At 38.0% G+C, this 20,729-nt stretch overlaps 2 protein-coding genes and 1 long non-coding RNA gene across 3 annotated transcripts; 1 reads left to right on the top strand and 2 right to left on the bottom strand.

The window, feature by feature from the left end:
* The first annotated feature begins 4,028 nt into the window (after nucleotides 1-4,028).
* Nucleotides 4,029-4,672, top strand: LOC110876953 (jacalin-related lectin 19). Its single transcript, XM_022125111.1, has 2 exons — nucleotides 4,029-4,232; nucleotides 4,313-4,672. The coding sequence occupies exons 1-2, from the start codon at nucleotides 4,029-4,031 to the stop codon at nucleotides 4,670-4,672; spliced, it is 564 nt and encodes a 187-aa protein (XP_021980803.1).
* A 2,889-nt stretch (nucleotides 4,673-7,561) lies between these two features.
* LOC110880139 (dual specificity protein phosphatase 1) lies at nucleotides 7,562-11,594 on the bottom strand. The gene is made up of 6 exons (XM_022128714.2): nucleotides 11,385-11,594; nucleotides 9,374-9,452; nucleotides 9,131-9,266; nucleotides 8,916-9,033; nucleotides 8,678-8,823; nucleotides 7,562-7,873 (listed from the first exon to the last, which is right to left on the bottom strand). Exons 2-6 carry the CDS (start codon nucleotides 9,443-9,445, stop codon nucleotides 7,752-7,754), a joined length of 594 nt encoding a protein of 197 aa, XP_021984406.1. The 5' UTR covers nucleotides 9,446-9,452; nucleotides 11,385-11,594; the 3' UTR covers nucleotides 7,562-7,751.
* Nucleotides 11,595-18,509: 6,915 nt separating this feature from the next.
* Nucleotides 18,510-20,118, bottom strand: LOC110875118. The gene is made up of 5 exons (XR_004868267.1): nucleotides 19,930-20,118; nucleotides 19,780-19,841; nucleotides 19,335-19,498; nucleotides 19,152-19,245; nucleotides 18,510-18,869 (listed from the first exon to the last, which is right to left on the bottom strand). It is a non-coding gene; the product is annotated as an uncharacterized LOC110875118 (long non-coding RNA).
* Nucleotides 20,119-20,729: the final 611 nt, after the last annotated feature.

Consider the following 20,729-nt stretch of genomic DNA (forward strand, 5'->3'; position numbering starts at 1 on the left):
TCGTAGAGGTCTTATCGACTGTACTCTTTTCATCAAGGAACAAGATGGAGATCTTCTTCTGGTACAGGTATACGTTGATGATATTATTTTTGGTTCTACTAATGATGTCTTGTGTAGGGAATTCGAGCGCATCATGCAGGATAAATTCGAGATGAGTGCTATGGGGGAAATGACTTTCTTCTTGGGCCTACAAGTTCAACAAACAGAGTCTGGGATATTCATCCATCAGACTAAATATGTTGGTGACATCTTGAGCCGGTTCCAGATGTCTGATGCAACGCCCATTGGTACCCCATTGCCAACTAATCACGGAATTACTCCAGATTTGAAGGGAGAAGCTGTTAGTCCTTCAAACTACCGCGCTATGATCGGATCTCTTATGTACCTCACAGCATCAAGGCCAGACATAATGTACCCAACATGCCTGCTTGCCAGATATCAAGTTAACCCGAAGGCCTCACATCTTGCTGCAGTTAAAAGGATCTTTCGTTATTTGAAGGCGTACCCTGACACCGGTCTGTGGTACCCTAGGGATAATAACTTTGAATTGGTAGCTTTCAGTGATTCTGATTTTGGCGGATGCAAAATCGACGGTAAATCCACAACGGTTGGATGTCAGTTCTTAGGAAATCGCCTAGTCACATGGCAGTGCAAGAAGCAGACGTGTGTAGCTACATCAACATGCGAAGCTGAATACATTGCTGCCTCAAGTTGTTGCTCCCAAGTTCTTTGGATCCAACAACAAATGCGGGACTACGGTTTTGAATTCCTAACTACTCCTATTTACGTTGATAATTCTGCTGCCCTAGATATCACTAGAAATCCTGTGCAGCATTCAAAGACCAAACACATCGAAATCAAATATCACTTCATACGTGATTGCTTTGAGAAAAGGCTAATCGATGTTGTTAAGGTCCACACCGATGACCAACGTGCCGACTTATTTACCAAAGCTTTTGACAAATCTAGATTTGACTTCTTATTATTGGTAAACGGCATTAAGGTCAAGCAAGAGTAAAACCAACATCGGAAAATCATTTTTGTAAATACCTTTGTGTTTTTAAATTTATCTTAGTTTATTGATTTTAGGGGGAGTAAGTCCAAAAATCGGAAAATCCAAAAACATCGAAAAATTTCAAAAACACAAAAACAATAGAAAAACAAAAATGAGTTTCCTGGCGAGCAAAAGAGAAAATGATAGTACATCAGTGGTCTATCCATACCTCTTTAAACATTAAATGAAAAACGATAAGCAGCTCTATATAAGATGTATCGGTAGGCTCACAATCATTTTAAAGTGTGCAGGGTGATATAAATCTTAATCGACTGAAGACCAGGTGGGAACCATTCATTGGCATATGGTCTTAGTACCGAAATTTCGTTTGATAGATTGCCGAGGTTCTGAGATATTCGGTCTTTATGCTGCTTATCATCTGGGTATCATGGTTGTATCTTTTACCGAAAAATAACGGGGACGCAAGTCTAGATCTTCCATGATACCATACATACGTGTACATAATACATACTGCATTCGACCTCAATAAGTGATAAACAATCACATGTCCATCTAATAAGTGATAAAAATATCACATTTATCCGGGTGTCAAGTTCGTCTCTCTGCTGTACGAAAGTACTGACCTGTTCACGGACTTGCACCTGTGCCCTCATGCATATGAAAATCAAGTTCCTCATCAATAAGTGATTATATCACATAGGACTTGTTTTCAAATCAAAATAAGTGAGTATCTCACAATTTATACGGTCAAACAGATGATAATCGGTATACTCACCGGTAAGATGAACTCTCGTGCATACCTTGATACGGGAATGTGTCGTGATGTGGATGAACACCGGTCGGTAAGTATAAATCATACCTTAACGTATCCCCTCGCCATGATTACATCTGATAAGTTGAGCTTAAGTGGACAACAATACCGATAATTGTTATAGGATGCTTATCTTAATGTTAACTAACTGAACAACAAGAGTGTTTTGGCATGACCGTACACTGATATGATTCTCTTACCCTCGAAACTCGCAAAAAGAATGTTTGTATATATTTATTTATTTACTGCTTAACTTTTAGTGTGTTTCTTTTAAACAGTTTCGTCGTTTGGTGCATATCAGCACGACATTAGCGGTGATGTCGTTTGATAACACTCAAAGGATTTTAAATTGTTGTCTTTTAATTTCAAAAATACCAAAAAGATTTTAGGTGTGTTTTAATATAAACTTTATAAAAGCCAAAAAGATTTTCTTTCTTCTTTATTTTCGATCGTACGATGTTGGAGCTCAAGTCTTCGTTACCTGAAACCTGAACGAAAACCGAATTGACTAAATCTTCATAAACGGTCAAAATTTGCAAGTTTTGAAAGTTAAATCTAAAATTAACAAATTTATTAAACTTTCAAACTGTCGGACGGTGTTTGATTATGACATGGTCATTCGTGTGTCATTTGTTTATACTGTTCCAAACAGTTGTTCTCATTACGTGTTTAGATTTCTTGCATGTGCAGATTCTAAAAGCTAGGAGAACATGGTCGATGACAAGCCTTGGAAGGAGGACACGACGAGAAGGCGCTCAAAAGATGAAGATGATCGAGTAGCCGCTGACCATCATCAACACCACAAGGATCTCACTTCATAAAGATAAAGTCTTTTCACGAGCATAACTCAAGTGGGAGCTTATGTTAAGGGGGAGTTTGTCAACACACTTCCTACATGATACGGGTAGTTTGTTGATACACTCTCTGCTTTCAAGATGTGAAGACTTTGAAGATCCTCCGACATTGAAGACTTGAAAGGACATCAGAGTTTTGAGAACTCGAAGACCAAAAGACCGTCGAAGTTCGAGACGAGTCTACAACTATAGAAGATAAAGACAAAGCTACAGCCAAGGGGAAGTTTGTTGGTGCACTTGTGTCTGTACTTTGTCTGTATTCGGTCTGTATGTAAACGATGTCCTTGTCAGTCCTGTAAGTTGACAAAGTCAACCGTCCTCCTAGTTTGACTTAGTCAACAGTTGAAAGATGTACTGTGTCGAAGGATAAGAGGTCGAAGGATAATGTGGATCCTTCGACCTCATCGAAAGATATGGTTCGAATCATAGACCTCGAAAGGTAATCTTTCGAGGTCCTTGATGATCTTTCGAATACTTGGTCTTCGATAGATGATCCTTCGGACCATCTATCAGATCCTTCGATCAGGCATGCTAGGCTGGGTATATATATACCCATGCAGTGTTGAGTTTTAGACAGAGGCACACAGACAGAACACACACATCCGAGAGATATTGTTGAGAGCATTCTGTCCAGAAAACACACACACACTTTGAGAGTTTACAAGTTAGGTTTGTAAACATTGTGCTTGTAACCGAAACCTTCATTTGCATTAATACAAGTTGTGTTAATCGGTGAACCCGTATGTGCTTGTGTTCATACTTGTTTAATCCCGGTTTGCTTGCTAGCTTGGATTCCGCACTCGCTAGTGAGTTAGTATAACAAGGTTTGAGGTTCGTCATCCACCGGATAGGGACCTACAAACATTTTTTTTAAACAAATCATTTTTAGTGACGGGTTTGTGACACAAAATCCATCGCAAGAAACCTTTTCTTTTTTCATTTTATTATTACAAATTCGTCAGAAATGCGTAGTAAACAGGTAGTAGGAAATTTGTCATAAACTAAGAAAAAATATAAAAATTAAATTTCGTGACAATTGTGTAGCAAAAATTAAAATTTAACTTCCATTAAATGGGTAGGAAAATGCGTAGAAAATGTGTAGCAATTTGTGACAGCCCTTTTCTGTCAGAAATGGGTAGGAAAATGCGTAGAAAATGCGTAAGAAACCAGTTTCCTACGAGTGGTTTTCCTACATATGCATTTCGTCACAAATTCGTAGAAAATCGCGAGTTGTGACGCATTTCCTATGGAAAATGGTGTCAGAAATTTTAATTTTTCTAGTAGTGCTGGCTAGCTTCTATGAATTTTGATAATGATCTCGATCACTGATACTTGAGAACTGAAATACATGCAACAGGATACAAGCATACAATTGGGACCATGGGGAGGAAATGTTGGGAATCAATGGGATGATGGAATACATGGTGGAGTTAGAGAAATCACTCTAGTATATGGAAGTTGCATCGACTCATTCCGTGTAACATATGATAACGATGATAAATCTTTTCGGGCGGTAAAACATGGTGGCATGGGCGGAATCAAAAGCGCCCAGGTACATTTTCAGCTAAATCTAGGCGTACGTATTTATTATACAGATTCATGGTTTTTTTTTTATTCTTGGACTAATTTCAGGTTAAGCTACAATTTCCGGAGGAAATCTTGATAGGTGTCAGCGGGCATTTTTGCCCTATGGTCTATGGAGGTTTCCCTGTGATTCAATCACTTAGTTTTAAGAGTAATCGAAGAACATTTGGGCCATTTGGCATGGAAAAAGGAACACCGTTTAAGTTCTTCACAAATGGAGGCCACATTGTGAGTTTTTATGGAAGAAGTTGGTGGGTTCTGGATTCAATTGGGTTCCGCGTATCAACCCATAAACCAAGTCTATTCCGAAGGATCCAAGTGATGATTAAAAAATTTAACCATCGTTCTGGTGAAGATGAAGAACATCATAAAGCCAAGGGCTCAAAGGGTTATAGTTGGGGCTTTTGAGTATCTAGACATTGTTGTGTGTGCAATTTGTTGAGTCATTTTGTTATTTTATGTCCCGCCGTATTCGAATGAGACATATATGCTAAATAAAAGAATCTCTTGCAAGTTCTTTTCATCTATACGTTTATGCAATAATGTAAAGGCGAAAGCTAACCAAAAATAGTCAACGTTTATAAAAGCCATTAGATTTACATTGTTACTCAACACATTCTCACCCATTTTAAAGCTTAACATAAGTCCCTTTGCTATCATGGTATATTATTTACATACAATAGTTGAGAAGTGATAACACTAAAGTTACCAACAAAACCTTTTTACCTTGTCATTATAGAAAGAAAAATGACTCGTATGCCTGAAAATTCACATAAAAAATGTATCTCGTTCTAATCCATATGGAAAAATGAAAAGAAAACATGATAAATGCATAAAGTAGGTGTCAAGCATTCAATGAGTTAGACATATGTTTTTAAAATGAACTTTTATGCATATGTGCTATTTGGAGGCATGTTTAAAGCATTGATGTCTAATAAAACACGACCACGATTCCATGAACATGTACCTTGAGAGCAATTGGAAGAGGATATTAATTTGGGTGTTCTCAAAATTAAAAATCTTGTCACTGTGAATACTTTGTTTTGAGATTTCCTCATTGGTGTTTGAGTCGGATTGTAGGAAGTAATCATGTCTTGAACTCGTTTACCCTTTTTATGCATTTCTTTCATCTCATGAAGATTTGGGTGTAATGAGTTGTTTTTTGCTGGTGCATATAGATTATTAATGTTTGGATAAGTATACTGAAGATGTTTAAATGAAAAGTATTTGACCCAAATTAAACGTGGTCTTAAAGGGTAGGTTAAATGCGATGGCATACATATGGTAGCCTAAAACTCGAATATAGGCTTCGTTAGTTGCTTTCGAATAACAATTTTAACAGGGCCAAGTAGAGAGGGGCATAATAACCGGTTCCAAACCCGACCTGGTAGACCCGACCAGGAACCGGTTCCAGTTCCTACCTGCTGTATAGAAGAACCGATTCCGGGTTTAAAAAACCCGTAAGTTTTTACCCGGTTCCACATTTTATAAAAAAAAAAAAAAAAATTGGGTCGTACCCGGTTCCTACCCGGAACCGGTTCCTCCGTAAACACAAAGAACCGGCAGGATTAAAATAAAACCAATTACATTAAAAGTTAAGAGGCCAATTAACGTACAATACGGCTTAACGTACATCACGTACGACAGCTAATTACACACGTTCATTTGAAAATCACGCACGTTATAAACTAAAACACCCAAATCACGCATGTTGGAAAACATTAATCACGCATGTTGGAAAACATTAATCACGCACGTTATACACATAATCACGGACGTTGTCGTACGTGATGTACATTAAGCCGTTAATGTATTTTACACTTATCCAAAAGTTAAAACCAAACATTTGCTTTTGATACTTTTGGTTTTCTGGCGCCACAGGCTGTGGACCTTCTTAGTCGAGTTCAAAGGGACATGCATAGTAATGTTATGACCCCGAGATCTATGGACGTAGTTTTTAAAAGGCTTAGTTTTGCTACTCAAAAAGGGGTAGCGGCGCAGCTTGTTGCCCGTTTACCAACTATCTCGATGTAAATTATTATATAATAGACATGAATTCGGAGTTATACTAACATTACCTACCTACCATTAAAACATAACATTAACATAAAACCAAACATCATACCTAAACATCATAACTAAACATAAGATTAACATAAAACATACTCAAACCAACATCACATAAACACACTAAACATTCGAAGAACCAGTTCCGGATGATTCACCGCCTTCACTTTTCTTCGCCGTAGCCTTTGTCACCGGACAATGACGGTCGGTGTGTTTTTTTAAGCGTCGAGTTTGCCGTAGCCTTCATGAACTTCCCACAACCTTTGCAACGTGCCATTTCATGGCTATCAGACATCAGGCACAGATCAAAGTGCTTCCAAACTTGGGGTTTCTTTTGGTTTCCAAAACCATGACCACTTCATCGTTGCATGCCATAACCGATTTGAGGTGTAATTTGAAGGTTGAAACCGATTTGAGTGGGACTAAGTTTTGGTTGAAGGTGATATGCTTATAAATACTTGAAACTGATTTTAAAGTTTTAATGGCAATTAATCGATTCTAACGGATATAAAGTCGTTAGGAATCGATTTCTGGCAGCTTTATTGCAGCTTTTCTGGAAGATACCCGGAGGAACCGGTTCCTCGGAGGAACCGGTTACAATATATCCGGACCGGTTAGGAACAGTTCCCGTAATTTTGGTTTGAAACTGGGTACTAACCGAAACCGGGTCCTAGAAGAATCAGTTCCATTCAAACTCAGTCAAGAACCGGGTACGGTTAGGAACCGGTTCCGGGTATACAAAAAACCCAATTTGCCCATCTCTAGGGCCAAGTTAGACACTTTAGAATGGGATGTACAGTGCGATTTTAATTACGGAAAATTTCCAGCTCTATAATGTGTTTTGACTCGATATTTAATTGTGTACTCGGTTTAGAAGTGTAATTGCTTATTCAAGTTTATCCAGCATTCTGTTAATTGCTTATTCTAGTTTCCTAAACATTCACTTAGGGGTTGTTTGGTAGCCTCTGAATGGTCATTAAGAGGCTACCTCTTAATGGAACCATTAAAAATTTTACCAATGAGAAGGTATAAGAATGTGACATGTGATGATTTATCATTGAGAGGTTACCTCTTAACATTCAGACTTGAGGTTGCCTCTTATTCATTCAGAGGTTTTAAAGCATTAAGAGATAGCATTTGAATGGTCATTAAGAGGCTACCAAATAGCCCCTTAATGTGTTTCAATTGTCTAATTGTAAATTCAAGTTTGCTAAGATTCTTAAACCTCCATAGTCTTTGTTACGTTGTTGATACTCGATTACTCGGTTAAGAACCCTAATGGTGAAACGTTAAAGTCAAAAACCCAAGTACACAACATGACAAGAATCCAAGTAAACATCTCATAAGTTGCTAAGCTAACTACAAACTTCGAACTAATTGTCATCTTCAACCAAATCAATTTTCAAACTCATCGCCATCTTCAACCAGATTTTAAATGCATCTTCATCTTCAACCAGATCAATTGAAGCGGAGTCAAGATCCAAAGGCAAATTGCTACCAAGAATCTGTGCACGTTCCCATTTCTAAAAGCCGACAATTTGACTTGGAGTGGAGAGAAGAAAGAATCAGTTAAGGAAGGAGGTGATGGTTGGAAGAATGAGTTGCATTATCAACAAGGCAGCCCCAACTATAGGGACTATTGTATTACATTTCCGTCAAATTTTGAGGATGGGGTACATAGATGGAGAACCTAATTGTAAGGGTGAAAAAAAAGGATCTTTGGTTTTTCTTTAAGCTTTGAGGATAGTGATAGGTTTAGAGAACCTGATGTGAGTGCTCTAATCCATTCCCTATCCTCATCCCCATCTTCCAATTACAGGGAAAACACATTTCTCTATTTTCACTCCATCCTAATCCCCATCCTCATTTCCATGGCCGGCCCTAAAGGTGGGCGGGAGGACCACCGGCCAGGGCCTGATATTTCGAAGGGTCCGATATTTTTTAAAAAACTTCGATATGTATATGTAAAAATAAATAAATTAATAGGGTATACTCATACAAACACCAACATAGGCCCACTTACAAAACTATTTTTATGGTTTAGATTAGTTATTAGTCCATTAGCGGTTTAGACCTTTAGTGGGCCCAATACCCAATTTTGTTAAGGCCTAAGGGCACGTTTTTTCAAGCTCGAACAGGATACATGAATTCTCAGGGCCGGCCCTGCTCGTTTCCCATCCCTAAATTTTTAGAGAAAGCTAAAGTAATTCCTCATATTTACGGACTTACTTTTAATTCCTCGTATCTAAAACAACTGAGGTTTAAGATTCTTTATCGTGAACGTGAAGGTATCCTTCAAGAGGATCCTTAATCACGAGCTGTTTTCTACATAAAACCACCACATACCTGGAAGGGATTTCTCATAACTTTGCAGCTGCAATATGAAACCAGCGTTGGGAGCAGCCACGCTTCGTTTCCTTTTCACGAGGTTCAGGGCTTCATACGAGCTCATGCCATGCGTCTTCATCAAATAGGCCACAACAACAGTCACACTAGATCAAACATATAATCCGTTATTGAAGTTATTGAAAGGAAGGTCTACAACTGTCATTTCCAAAAAATTATTTCATAAAAACTAAATCACCTTCTAGATCTTCCTGCGAAGCAATGAACCAACACGTTGCCCGTTCTTTTAGCTTCACTAATGAAACCAAAACAGTCATCAAAGAACTGTGCAATATTTATGTCTCCTCTGTCGTGTACTAAATCAAATAAAGTTATACGGGTGAGATATAGAAAAAGTTTACTGAAGCATATACGCGGAACATTATCATTGATCAATAAAATGAACCATCTTACAATCAAAAGTTTTGTAAGTGAAATCATTCGGGTATGCGGGTGGAACTGATGAGGCAACGGTTAAAATGTGAGTGATGTTCAGACTTTTCAAAAGGGTCTTGTTATTGGCAGCTTCAACTGAACCCAAATAAAGACCCTACATCGTTGGGCAAGAAAGCAATGTGTGAGATTGATTGAGAATTCATAAGTAACATGATGATGTTAATAAAGTTTTAGGAGATTAATTTTTCAGTTTTAGTTTACCTCTTCTATTTGAGATGGAATGTCATCTTTAATATCCTTTGTTGCCTTAATTGCTCTCAGAAGGTCATCCATTGCAAAACTGTTGGTCAAATTCAAAAAAAATTAAACAGGGTCCAACAGAATTTTGTAAACTGGTTTCGAATTTTTAGAAGTGTAAGTAAACATTTATAAAACGCTGTTTTCTATGGTTTACTATTTTTCCAAAATAGGAGAAAACTGGTGCAGATAATAGAACCATTCCCTAAAGAGTCTAACCACACCAAAATACCAATATCAATAGTGTTTATAAAATACGTAAAACCTATTTGTTTTTCAGAAGAGCTATATCACTATATGAATATACATGCCAGACACCAGACTTAAAGTACAAAGAATCCTAACGTTGATGATCAATTAGCTGTTACTGTTAGTTAGCACTCAACATATCAATTTCCAATTTTTCTTCTTCTTTTGCAGATTGCTACACACTAAGGGTATGTTTGGCAAAAGTAGCTGGTGGCTGGAAGCTGGTAGCTGGAAGCTGGTGGCTGGTAGCTGTAGTTGGTAGCTAGTAGATGTAGCTTTTTAGATATATTTGGTGTTTGGCAGAGTAGTTGGAGCTGTTAATAAAATGTATAAAATGACCAAAATGGAAATAATTAAAAATTTAAAAAGTTTGTGCATTTAAAAGTTCACTATTTTTAGAGGTTAAAATAGTCATTTTTTCCCTAAAAGCTTGTAGCTCCTTCTAAACGCTACTAGTAGGAGCGTTCAACCAAAAGCTTCAAGCTCCTAACCTAAAAGCTTCAAGCTCCTTCAACCAAACAAGGTTTTTTTATTAAGTAGGAGCTTTTTCTTAAAAGCTGCTAAAAGCCCCATGCCAAACATACCCTAAAAGAATTACAAATGTTAGGAATGAGTAATGACATATAACTTAACCGATCACTTAACAAATGAGAAGTCCACCACATCGATTCGATTAGTTTTTGACCACTTTCTGATTTTATTTAGCCTTTCATGTTCAAATATGGAGTGTAGTAGATCCAAAGGGCTTTCCGAGCATGTATACTACACACCTTCTCCAAACATATTTGTACAATTTTATATAAAACTATCTAAGAACAGGACAGAGCCTAAAAACAATCCCAAACAGCATGCTGAAAAGGCATTTTAACGTACTGTTTTGAATCACTTCCGATCTGAATTAGATTCTTAATTTGAAAGATGAAACATGGCCATGGGCGAAGTATAGAAGGGGCGGGAGGGGGCGCCCGACCCCCTGAACTTTCGCTTAGCAGTGTTATATATGTAGTTTTCGTATAGAAATTTTTTGGTATATACGTTTTCGACCCCCCGGTTCTATAGAAATTTTTTGGTATATATGTTTTCGACCCACCCCCCCGGGTCATTCGGGTCAAGCTTCGCCACTGAACATAGCGTTCTCAACAAGCTTTTCAACCATATAGAATACACCTCAAACAGAGATGCTAGTGATTTTTTTCCCAACTTCAAAACTTCCTTTCACGTAAGACGACCACAAGTATACTTGAACCACCTCTTCTAATTATGCATGTTAGGCACATTATGAAGACACCTAGAGCTTTTACCAACTAATCAAATTTTAATGGTTAATTCAACCTATATATACGGTCATCATCAAGCAATTAGATCGCGGGTTAAATTCACATGTTTGACATACTTTAGTAACAAGTAATTCCACATTAGAATAGATATAGGTTTGGTTGTGACATTTGTACAAACACCGTGTGTGCACATTTAATAAGTTATCAATAGACATGCACAACTATGATTATCAACTTCTAAAGCTATGACATCATCATATAATCAACAACTATACACACAAATTTCAAGTATCACATACTTAGTTTCTCATTACACATTAAACGGTTATAGGGTTCGACCCCCAAGGCATGCATCAAATTGGCATAAAAACCCAATTCCAACAACAGTAATCTATACAGTCAATACCACACAAGAAGTGGGATATAACCAGGGTTCTTGAAATTCATACCTTACACCTAATCCCACACAAGAAGTGGGATATAACCACCAAGAATCTCGAAATCACGATCGTTTGCGAATTAATTGCTGCGATCAGAGTAGAAAAGGGCGTAGGGCTGATATATATAGTGGGTGTTTGGGATTCCTTCTCAAAAAGGACTTTTGAGCTCAAAAGGACTTATTAACCTACTAAAAGTTAAAAGTAATCCCAAACATCATCTAGAAAAGGACTTGTATATCTAAAAGGAATCCCAAACACTCTGTGAAAAGGACTTATATGCAGTTTTTTGCCTTCAAGAAGGAGAAGTCAATAAGTAAGAATTTCTTACTTCTTGCTTCTCAAAAGTCCTTTTGAGTGAAAAGGAATCCCAAACATGCCCATACTCTCCCCCTTCGTAATTTGTCTGATTCTTTTTATTAGATTCCAACTTTAACCCCTCATCTTCAAAGGTTTATTCTTTTTGTCCCAAACTAAATTCATTACTTTCATAAGTATGTATAACTAGGATTTTAGTTACTTTACTGATCCCGGGTGTCATTTAACAGGGGCGGGGAAAGAAAAGAGATGAAAATATAAAAAAAAACCATGTTCTCAAGTTTTTTTAAGGATAGAAGGGGAAGGAAAAGGAGTGAAAAGGAAAGAAAATTTGTTCATATATTCATCCTCCCAAATTGGAGAGATTAGTAGAAAAAATATTATTAATTACTAAATTGCCCTCATATCTAATTAAAATGTTTTATGTTTAAAGGGTTAATGGTAAAATTGTTATTTTTTTTTTCTTTTCCTCCTAACTCGGGAACACATAAAATGCTTGATTTCTTCTCTTTTCCTTTAGTTTTCATTAAACTCAAGAACACGAAAAAAGTCCCGTCTTTTCCTTCCTTTTCTCTCTTTGTTTATTTTTCTTCCCCTCCCCCTGTTAAAAGGCTTTTGCTTTAATACTCCTTTTTTATTTATTATAATATTTTCTTTCTTTTTTCTTATAATTTAAATCAATCAACATCTCTACTTAGGCTGGAGGGTGTGGGATGGAGCCCCTAGGGGCTTTATCAAGACACGTAAACACCACGTAGGATCCACGTCAGCCATAACGCCCCCTTTAATTTGCACGGTGTGGGATGGGGCCCCCTATTAATCAAAATTAAAAAAAAAAAATTGATTGGTGCAAAACAAATGGGCCCCACCTGAACACCCCCTTCCTCCCGTTAACATGATGGCGGACACCTCTATAGTGCCCCTCCTTGAAGTGCTCGGTGTGGGGTATAGCGCCGGCGGCGCCATAGTTGGTGAGCTGGCGGTGGTGGCGCCCCCCCACACCCTCTGGCCTTATAAATATGATCACTAAAACATTTCTCTTTCTACCTTTTAATACACACCTTTAACTTTTCGACGTTAAAACTCTCCCAACCTTAACACGGATTCTTCCTTTTAACCACTAAGTCATTTAACACGCCTAGACTTTTTATGTTCCAATTTACGTTTTATACACGATACTATAAACACATGCAACGTACCTTATCCAAGCTTGGTTTTCTTCACTACCACATGTTATTTGATCATGCTGCTGCATGTACTCCCACATAATATTATATCACTTCAGTTATTCATATCCGTATATCACACCACCACGCCACCACCACTTTTATGCCTACAACATATCTATCACCACAAGTTGCACACATGTGTATTATTTCTTTAGATTGATTTAATCTTTTAGTCATGCCTGAAACTACGAGGTAGGCTTGGCTTACCCTAATTAACTATTTTCAAGTTACAACATTTATAATATGACGCTCTAATCAACAAATTCACATACCAGCTCTTAAAACTTTAACGAATATTCATATTCGAATGCGTGAGAGACTTTAGTAGCAACCGACTGCAATCATGATTTATCAAGGGTTACTCTTTTGTAACTGCGCGAGGTCTTCTTGGTGCAGACTTGGTCCAACCACTTCTAAGATCTTCTAAGGTCTGCAGAAGGTTAAACACCACCACCAACCACCACCCACCACCACCGGCCACCACGGACCACCACCCACCACCAGCCACGACCACCCACCACCACCAACCACCACCGTCCACCACCGTCTACCACCACCACCGTCCACCAACACCAACACCACTGTCCACCACCCACCACCGTTCACCACCACCCACCACCACCGTCCACCTACCATCACCACCGTCCACCTACCATCACCACCGCCACCACCACCACCGCCACCACCACCACCACAACCATTGTCCACCACCCACCACTACCGTCCACCCACCATCACCATCACCACCGCCACCACCACCGTCCACCACCCACTACCACCGTCTACCACCACCACCCACCACCGTCCATCACCACCACCATCCACCACCCACCACCACCACTGTCCACCACCATCACCGTCCACCACCCACCACCGTCTGTACACCTCCACCAGTTTATTTTAGAAGTCTACATATGTTAAAAAACAAACAGTCTTCTTCTTGCAGACTGCAGACATTTGGTCCACCTCTTCTTCAACAGATGTCTGCAGATGTGGTTCGCAGACTACAGACATTTTACCTCTTAAAAAACAAACAGCACCTAAGACTCTCTAATGTTGGACCAGTGACAGGCAAGTGTACCTATCGTACGTAGTAAAGCCTAATGAAGTCCGAGTATCGAACCCACGAGACACTAGCGACGCTACACTAGACTCTGACTCAACTAATTACTTAACTAGTTTATTTGATTTGATTGGATTTTGGGGTTTTAACTAATTAAACTAAAGGAATTAACTAAAACGAACTAGAGTACCTAGACGCAGGCTGAAGGTTACTAAGGTGAAATCAAGGATGAGAAAATACTATTCAGGTTTGGAATCATATTCGTGACTATCGGTTTTCTCTCGGCAATGGTAACTATGATGGAAGCAGGTTCTAACAATACGACACTCTAAGACTAAAGACAGGTTGAATCTCCTCCCGGTCTCATCAACTTCTCCTAAGGTCTAAAGGTCAAATAAAGCTCACTGGTATGGGTTGGATCACCTCCCGGTCTCTCTAACAATACTAAAGTACCCAAAAACTAGATCTCCTCTCGGTCTCACTAATCACAATACACCCTAAAGTGTACGGGGTAACCTAAAAAATCTTGACAAGACTTAGAAAAACAAATAATACTAGGGAACTTAGACAGATCTTCTCCCGGTCTCACTGCACCTAAATATCTAGCACCAAAGAGAATCCCAACTATCTATCTCCTTCCGGTCTCAAGAACAGGTAGAACACTAAACTCCTCTAAATTATCAAACAATGTTCCTATGGGATACGAGCTCAATAAACCATAAACTAGTTACAAACACAAAGTAGGTAACCTAACATGCATCTATACATGAAAGACATTCACAAAGACACACGAGGAACAATTATAAGATAATAAATTAGAATAAAGTACGCATACACATCTAGCCAAAAATAATTAGGTCTCTTACTTTAATATTAATTTATCAATAAATTACCAAAACCGAAAGATTACCGATTAAAACGAATATTCATCACAAACTCAGGTAGAAAAATAACTAGCCAGGAATCATAGTAACAAACATGAACCAAGTCTTAAATATATAACAATTCATAGTATATAGTATGAATAACACAAAGTCTTGCAAAATCGAATACTAATAAATTGTAAACCCGGACTTGAATCTTGATCGCGACTTGAACCCTCAAACCAATTTTCTTTTTCTTTCTTCTTGATCACCCACACTAATAATAGTGTTATCGTCTTCTCAGCCGTCCAAGACTTGCGTCCCCCCTTCTTCGAATATATCTCTTTTGCCGTGCGCGTCTAATATGCAGCCGTATATATTCTGTATGGTATATCTACCGTCTATATATGTACCGTAGGGTTTTAATTTATGGCTCTCCCCAATATATTAATGAGTAAATTACGTTTTTGGCCCCTGTAGTTATATCACTTTTACTGTATTAGCCCAAAATAAGAATTTTTAACATATCTGCCCCCATGGTCTCTATAACTAACCATTTTGCCCTCTAAGTCTAGAGATCATGAGGGCCAAAATGATTAGTTATAGAGATCATGGGGCTAAAATGGTTAGACTTAGGGGCCAAAATAGTTAGTTATAGAGACCATGAGAACAGATATATTAAAAATTATTATTTTATGCTAATATAGTAAAAGTGATATAACCACATGAGCCAAAAACGTAATTTACTCTACATTAATTAAATGGCAGCCTCCTCCACAACTTGCGCCCCCAACTATCTCTTGGTAGCCCAAGCCCTCTGTCGACCAAATTTTTTCCTAAACCTTGGCCCAAGTCTTCTTAAATCTGTCATTTACGCAAAGTATACAAACAAACAAATTAATTTACATATTAATGCAACACTAAATATCATTAATTGCTTTTAAATTAATAATTGTAAACTTAGTTTTTTTTTCATATTTAAAGCTTTTCATGTTAGTTCTTTATTGGCCAATTGGATTTTAACACCTTTAACTTTGAAGAATTGGCCGATAACACCCGCAACTAACACTTTGATCTGTGACACCCCAAACTTTTAATTTTATTTGTCATTTCACCACTCAGTTAAAAAATGACTAACTGAGTTAGTCTTCCATCCTAGCTGGCATCCTACGTGGACTATTTTTGCCAATGTGGCACAAATGTGATGAGTTGGAGCTGATTGTGTGGCGATGATGTGTCTTTTAACTCTCATCTCCTTCTTTATAACCAGACAAATCCAAACAACCCTAATTTCCTCATAATCCTCATCGATTCATGGCCTCTCTCTCATCCTCACGAGCTCCGATGACCGGAGCCGTATCACCGGCGCTCCGGCGTCTCACCCTCTCCGCCAAACACCACCCACAGCACCCCCAAAATCACGTTTTAGCCTACAATCACCTGCACACCTACACCCTGCCTCTGTTTCGCCCTCATCTCCGGTGACCGTCGGTTCCGGCGGATAGTCCAGGAGGTGCCGACCGTCGTTCCTGTTGTCGATCGAGATGTTTCCCGGTGGAACACGCCCTCAATTTTTAGCTTCATCAAAACGGAGCACCACCACCACTGTCGAGTGGTGGTGAGTAACGGATAGAGACAGAGAGAGAGAGAGAGAGGAGAAAACAGAAGAGAGAGAAGCTCTGGTCGTCTTCTCCGACACCGGCAACAGTGGCAGCGGCGGTCCGAGGTAGGGCGGCGAAGGGGCTAAGGAGGATATGGAGGCTTCGACGGTGGAAATGGACAGCAGATTTGTGTCGTTACGATTGAAAGATGAAAGTCCGGCAGCTTGTTTGAAGCCGATCTGAGCTTTGTGGATGAGATCTGACGGTGTGTCGAAGTCCATTGTGGTTTGTGGATTGGTGTGAGAGTGTGTGTGTGTGTGTGATGAGTTTGTTGAAAAGTGGATGTGGGTTTTGCTGTTGAGAATCTCCGGTGGCGGTTGTGGTGGTGGTGTCTTGGAGTTGAGTGTTCAGTTGAGTGTTCAAATGATGATGAACCATAGTAAATGCAAATGAGTTTAATGGATTTGGATTATTAGAATTTAATGGATTTGAGATTGTCTAGAACGCATCCAACAGAGACCCAGTTAAAATACTTTCTTTTGCTTTTTATATACAGTTATACACATGTAGTGCCACGTAATCAAGAATTTGCCATGTCATCTTGTCCACGTAATCAAGTCTGTGCCACGTAGGATGGAAGACTAACTCAGTTAGTCATTTTTTAACTGAGTGGTGAAATGACAAACAAAATTAAAAGTTTGGGGTGTCACAGATCAAAGTGTTAGTTGCGGGTGTTATCGGCCAATTCTTCAAAGTTAAAGGTGTTAAAATCCAATTGGCCTTCTTTATTTTATATAGATACTAGGTTATAACCCCGTGTATTACACGGGTTGAGTAAATAAATTTATATACTAAATAATAAAACATTATATCTTTAAAAACTTCCTTTATTGCACGGGTTGAATAAATATAATTTTTTATATTAAACTAGGGGGAATACCCGTGCGATGCACGACATGCATAATAGTTATTGGTTTTTTTCTGAAACGACAGGGGGAAGGGTTGTAACTAACATAATAGTTATTGTCTTTATTTTGCCTTTTGAGACCACGCTATAACAGGTTAAACAGTACATGGGGAAGGGTTGTAAGTAACATGTTAACAACTTATTTATATCAAACAAAGTAAAACCACGTAATAATTGTTGAGATATAATAACCCAAAAGGCACCCATTGACTCAAGTGTTGTGACATTGCAGCATAGCTTCTACATGGATTTTCATTTAGCAAGCAATGCATTTGTCCATTCAAAGAATTTTGGGCACTCCATAACAAAACCAGATATCGTTTATAATGGTTCGTTTCGGTATACATGCATTCGATATACCAATCAACACCGGTTTTACATGGATTAAAACCATTAAAAACCAAACCTTGGTACCCATGTTCGAACAGTATCAATTCGGGTAATCACGGTAGTTAAAGTTGCTAGGCAAAGTTACTATTTGTCGTAGTCACTACTAATATCACCGGTTAATACTAAGAGAATAATTTCTAGCGATTATTAGTTCATGCTTCCTACTATAAACTTTTGTCCCTTGGGCCCTGTGCGTTTCCCCTTTGAACCCACTTCAAGCACGTAGCCCACACGGACCACACCTTTCATAAATTAATTACACTAAAATCACCAACACTTGTAAGCATGCATAATTTGAATCAATAACATTTCCATTTAAAGTGACAGTATATAACCATATATAATATAAAAAAGTTGATGCATATAAAAATAGTTCAACTAACTACTGGATATGAACATCAACTTTATGGGTGAGGTCATGCATATCTCTATATACTTGATGAGGTCAAAGTCAAATGCTTGATCATAGGCTAAGCTTGTGCAGAAAGTATTAATTAAAAAAAATCTACGAATCCGTCTGCTCAATGGTGTATGCCTGGATGTTCAAAAACAAAATAATAAAATATCACTTTTTGAACCAATTTTGACATCTAAATCAATTGTAGGCTAAGCTTGTGCAAAAAACTGTTTACGGCAACCTTACCCAGCCAATTTTGACCCGTACCAAAATGACTTGTTTTGGCACGTTACTAAACACGTTTGAAAACTGCCATTGTAAACTCACTTGATTTTTAAGTTGGGCTCAACTTGGGATGGCTCTGGCATTAGCAATTCTAGTAAGTATCCCAAACTTCTGGCAGCCATATCTTCAATCGCCTTTTTAATAAACTATACCTGTAACATTAGGAATGGTTAACTATTGATCATGGCTAATAGCAAACAGCTGCCCAGAAAGAGATCTTCATGCCCTCAATTTTCAAAAGTTTTTCAATAGCATACATCACATTACATTTATTCTTGGTAATCAGAAATCACAATCACGGCATCTGCTTCCAAATGATGAATGCCCAACACAAGTTCCAAATTCTTCCATCGTTAAACCCACATACCATCCTTTGAACCTCATCTATAGCAAAAAGTCAAAAATAAAAATTTTACAAACAATATCCAAACTAATAGTGCTTAGTAACATATAATATTATGTAATAAAACATTTTTTATAAACATATCACAAAATTTATAAAGTTTGTGTGAGAATACATGGCAGTTTATATGCTTAATGCTTTAAAACATATAATTGTATTTCAATAAAGGATAATAAAAAATAGAACGGGTCAAAACAGGTTCGGGTCAGAATAGGTTAATTTAAGCAAGTTACTGGTGAAGAGTCTTTAAGCAAGTAAGTTACTTTGTTCTGGCTGTCATGTTGGCCATGTCGATTGTGTGCGGAACTCAGCAAGAGTACCATAAAGGATGTTCACTTGATTAAAAAAAATCAACAACTGCAGATAACAAAATATGAACAAAACAGTAATTACAAAAATTAGTAATCATATGCTAATTTACATGATAAATCATTGAAGATCGTTACCATTAATTGCCAGCCATTCGTTAAGATCTTCTCCAGGAGGTAGGCAAACAACTTCCGTCAAATATCCACTACCCAAAGTTGCATCAATGTGTTTTTTAAGTTGTGCGCCCTGAACACGTACGTATATCCGAGCACTCTTTTCTGGCCAAAAAGTCTTCTGGTTTCTACAAACATAAACGTGAAAAGATCATTTGGCACTCTTGATCTGCTAACCAATAACTTGCCTTGCAAAACAACAAATACGATAATTACTCAAGATTTGTAGGTAAAACTTTTTAAGATATATAAGCATCACTAAGGTGCCAGCTTACATACCTTAGCCATATGTGAATATGAGAGATGTAGATTTCCAAAGTGATTTTTCCCATAAAAGAAACTCGCATTAAAGCTCAAGTAATAAAAAGGCCGGACAAAGAATTATTAAACAGGAAGAATCAGTACTCACGCCAAAGTGTAAGGTTGTAACTGCGGAACCATTGGGTGACATTCCAAAGGCTTATACACACACTATAAGCACACAAAAAAAGAATCAGAACCGTAAGAAGTACAAAAAGTTAATATATCTTTGCACATAAAAAAAAGAATCAGTACTCACGCCCAAGCTTCAGTTATAGAGCTCGAGTTGGCTAGCCTGTGTAAATGAGCTTACTACTTAAGTATTAACCCAATTTCGATTCAAATAGTGTTCAATCATCACAACCTCTTGTAGTTTTGAATTTCAAATCAAGAAAGTATTAGGTTCAACCAGATAAAAAGGCATAATCATTTTAACGTGGGTATTTCAGGAAACTAAAAAGGATCAGATAACACCTCCTAATAACAAAACCTTTACTGGAACAATCGTGTATACCAACCTGCAAAACATAGATAAACGTTGATTTCTTATAAATCGAAATGGAAAACCAATATTAAAGGACTAATAATAAGTGGATGTAAACAAAAAAAGAAAACAAAACCCTTTCTTGGACATGGTAAGCCGAAGAACCCTATGTCCCTGCAAAAACAATGGATTCGTAATCAGCTTAATATATCATTGGTTGGGGAGAGAGCAAATATACATAAAGCATTCGTTGCAGACGATGTTAGAATTGAACGAAGGGGCGATTCACATCCACCATACGGTATACTTAAACACCGATTACAGCTTCAAAACACAGGTATAGATTAGTCTCATTCGATTATCATCATTACCGAACATAATCAAATCCAAAAACATACCTCTGCAAGTCTCAATCGGAACCCTAGATGGAAGATTTGGGAATTTGGAAGTAGAAGATGATGATGAAGATGTGCTTTGGTCTTGTCTTTTGTGCGTTTGGATGATAAAGGGTTTCACAATTACTGACATTCAATTGAATAACCATCAAAGTCCCTTCCTCTGCTTGCCTGTTCTCA

This window comes from Helianthus annuus, chromosome 9 (genome assembly GCF_002127325.2).
Source record: "Helianthus annuus cultivar XRQ/B chromosome 9, HanXRQr2.0-SUNRISE, whole genome shotgun sequence".
NCBI classification, from domain to species: domain Eukaryota; kingdom Viridiplantae; phylum Streptophyta; class Magnoliopsida; order Asterales; family Asteraceae; genus Helianthus; species Helianthus annuus.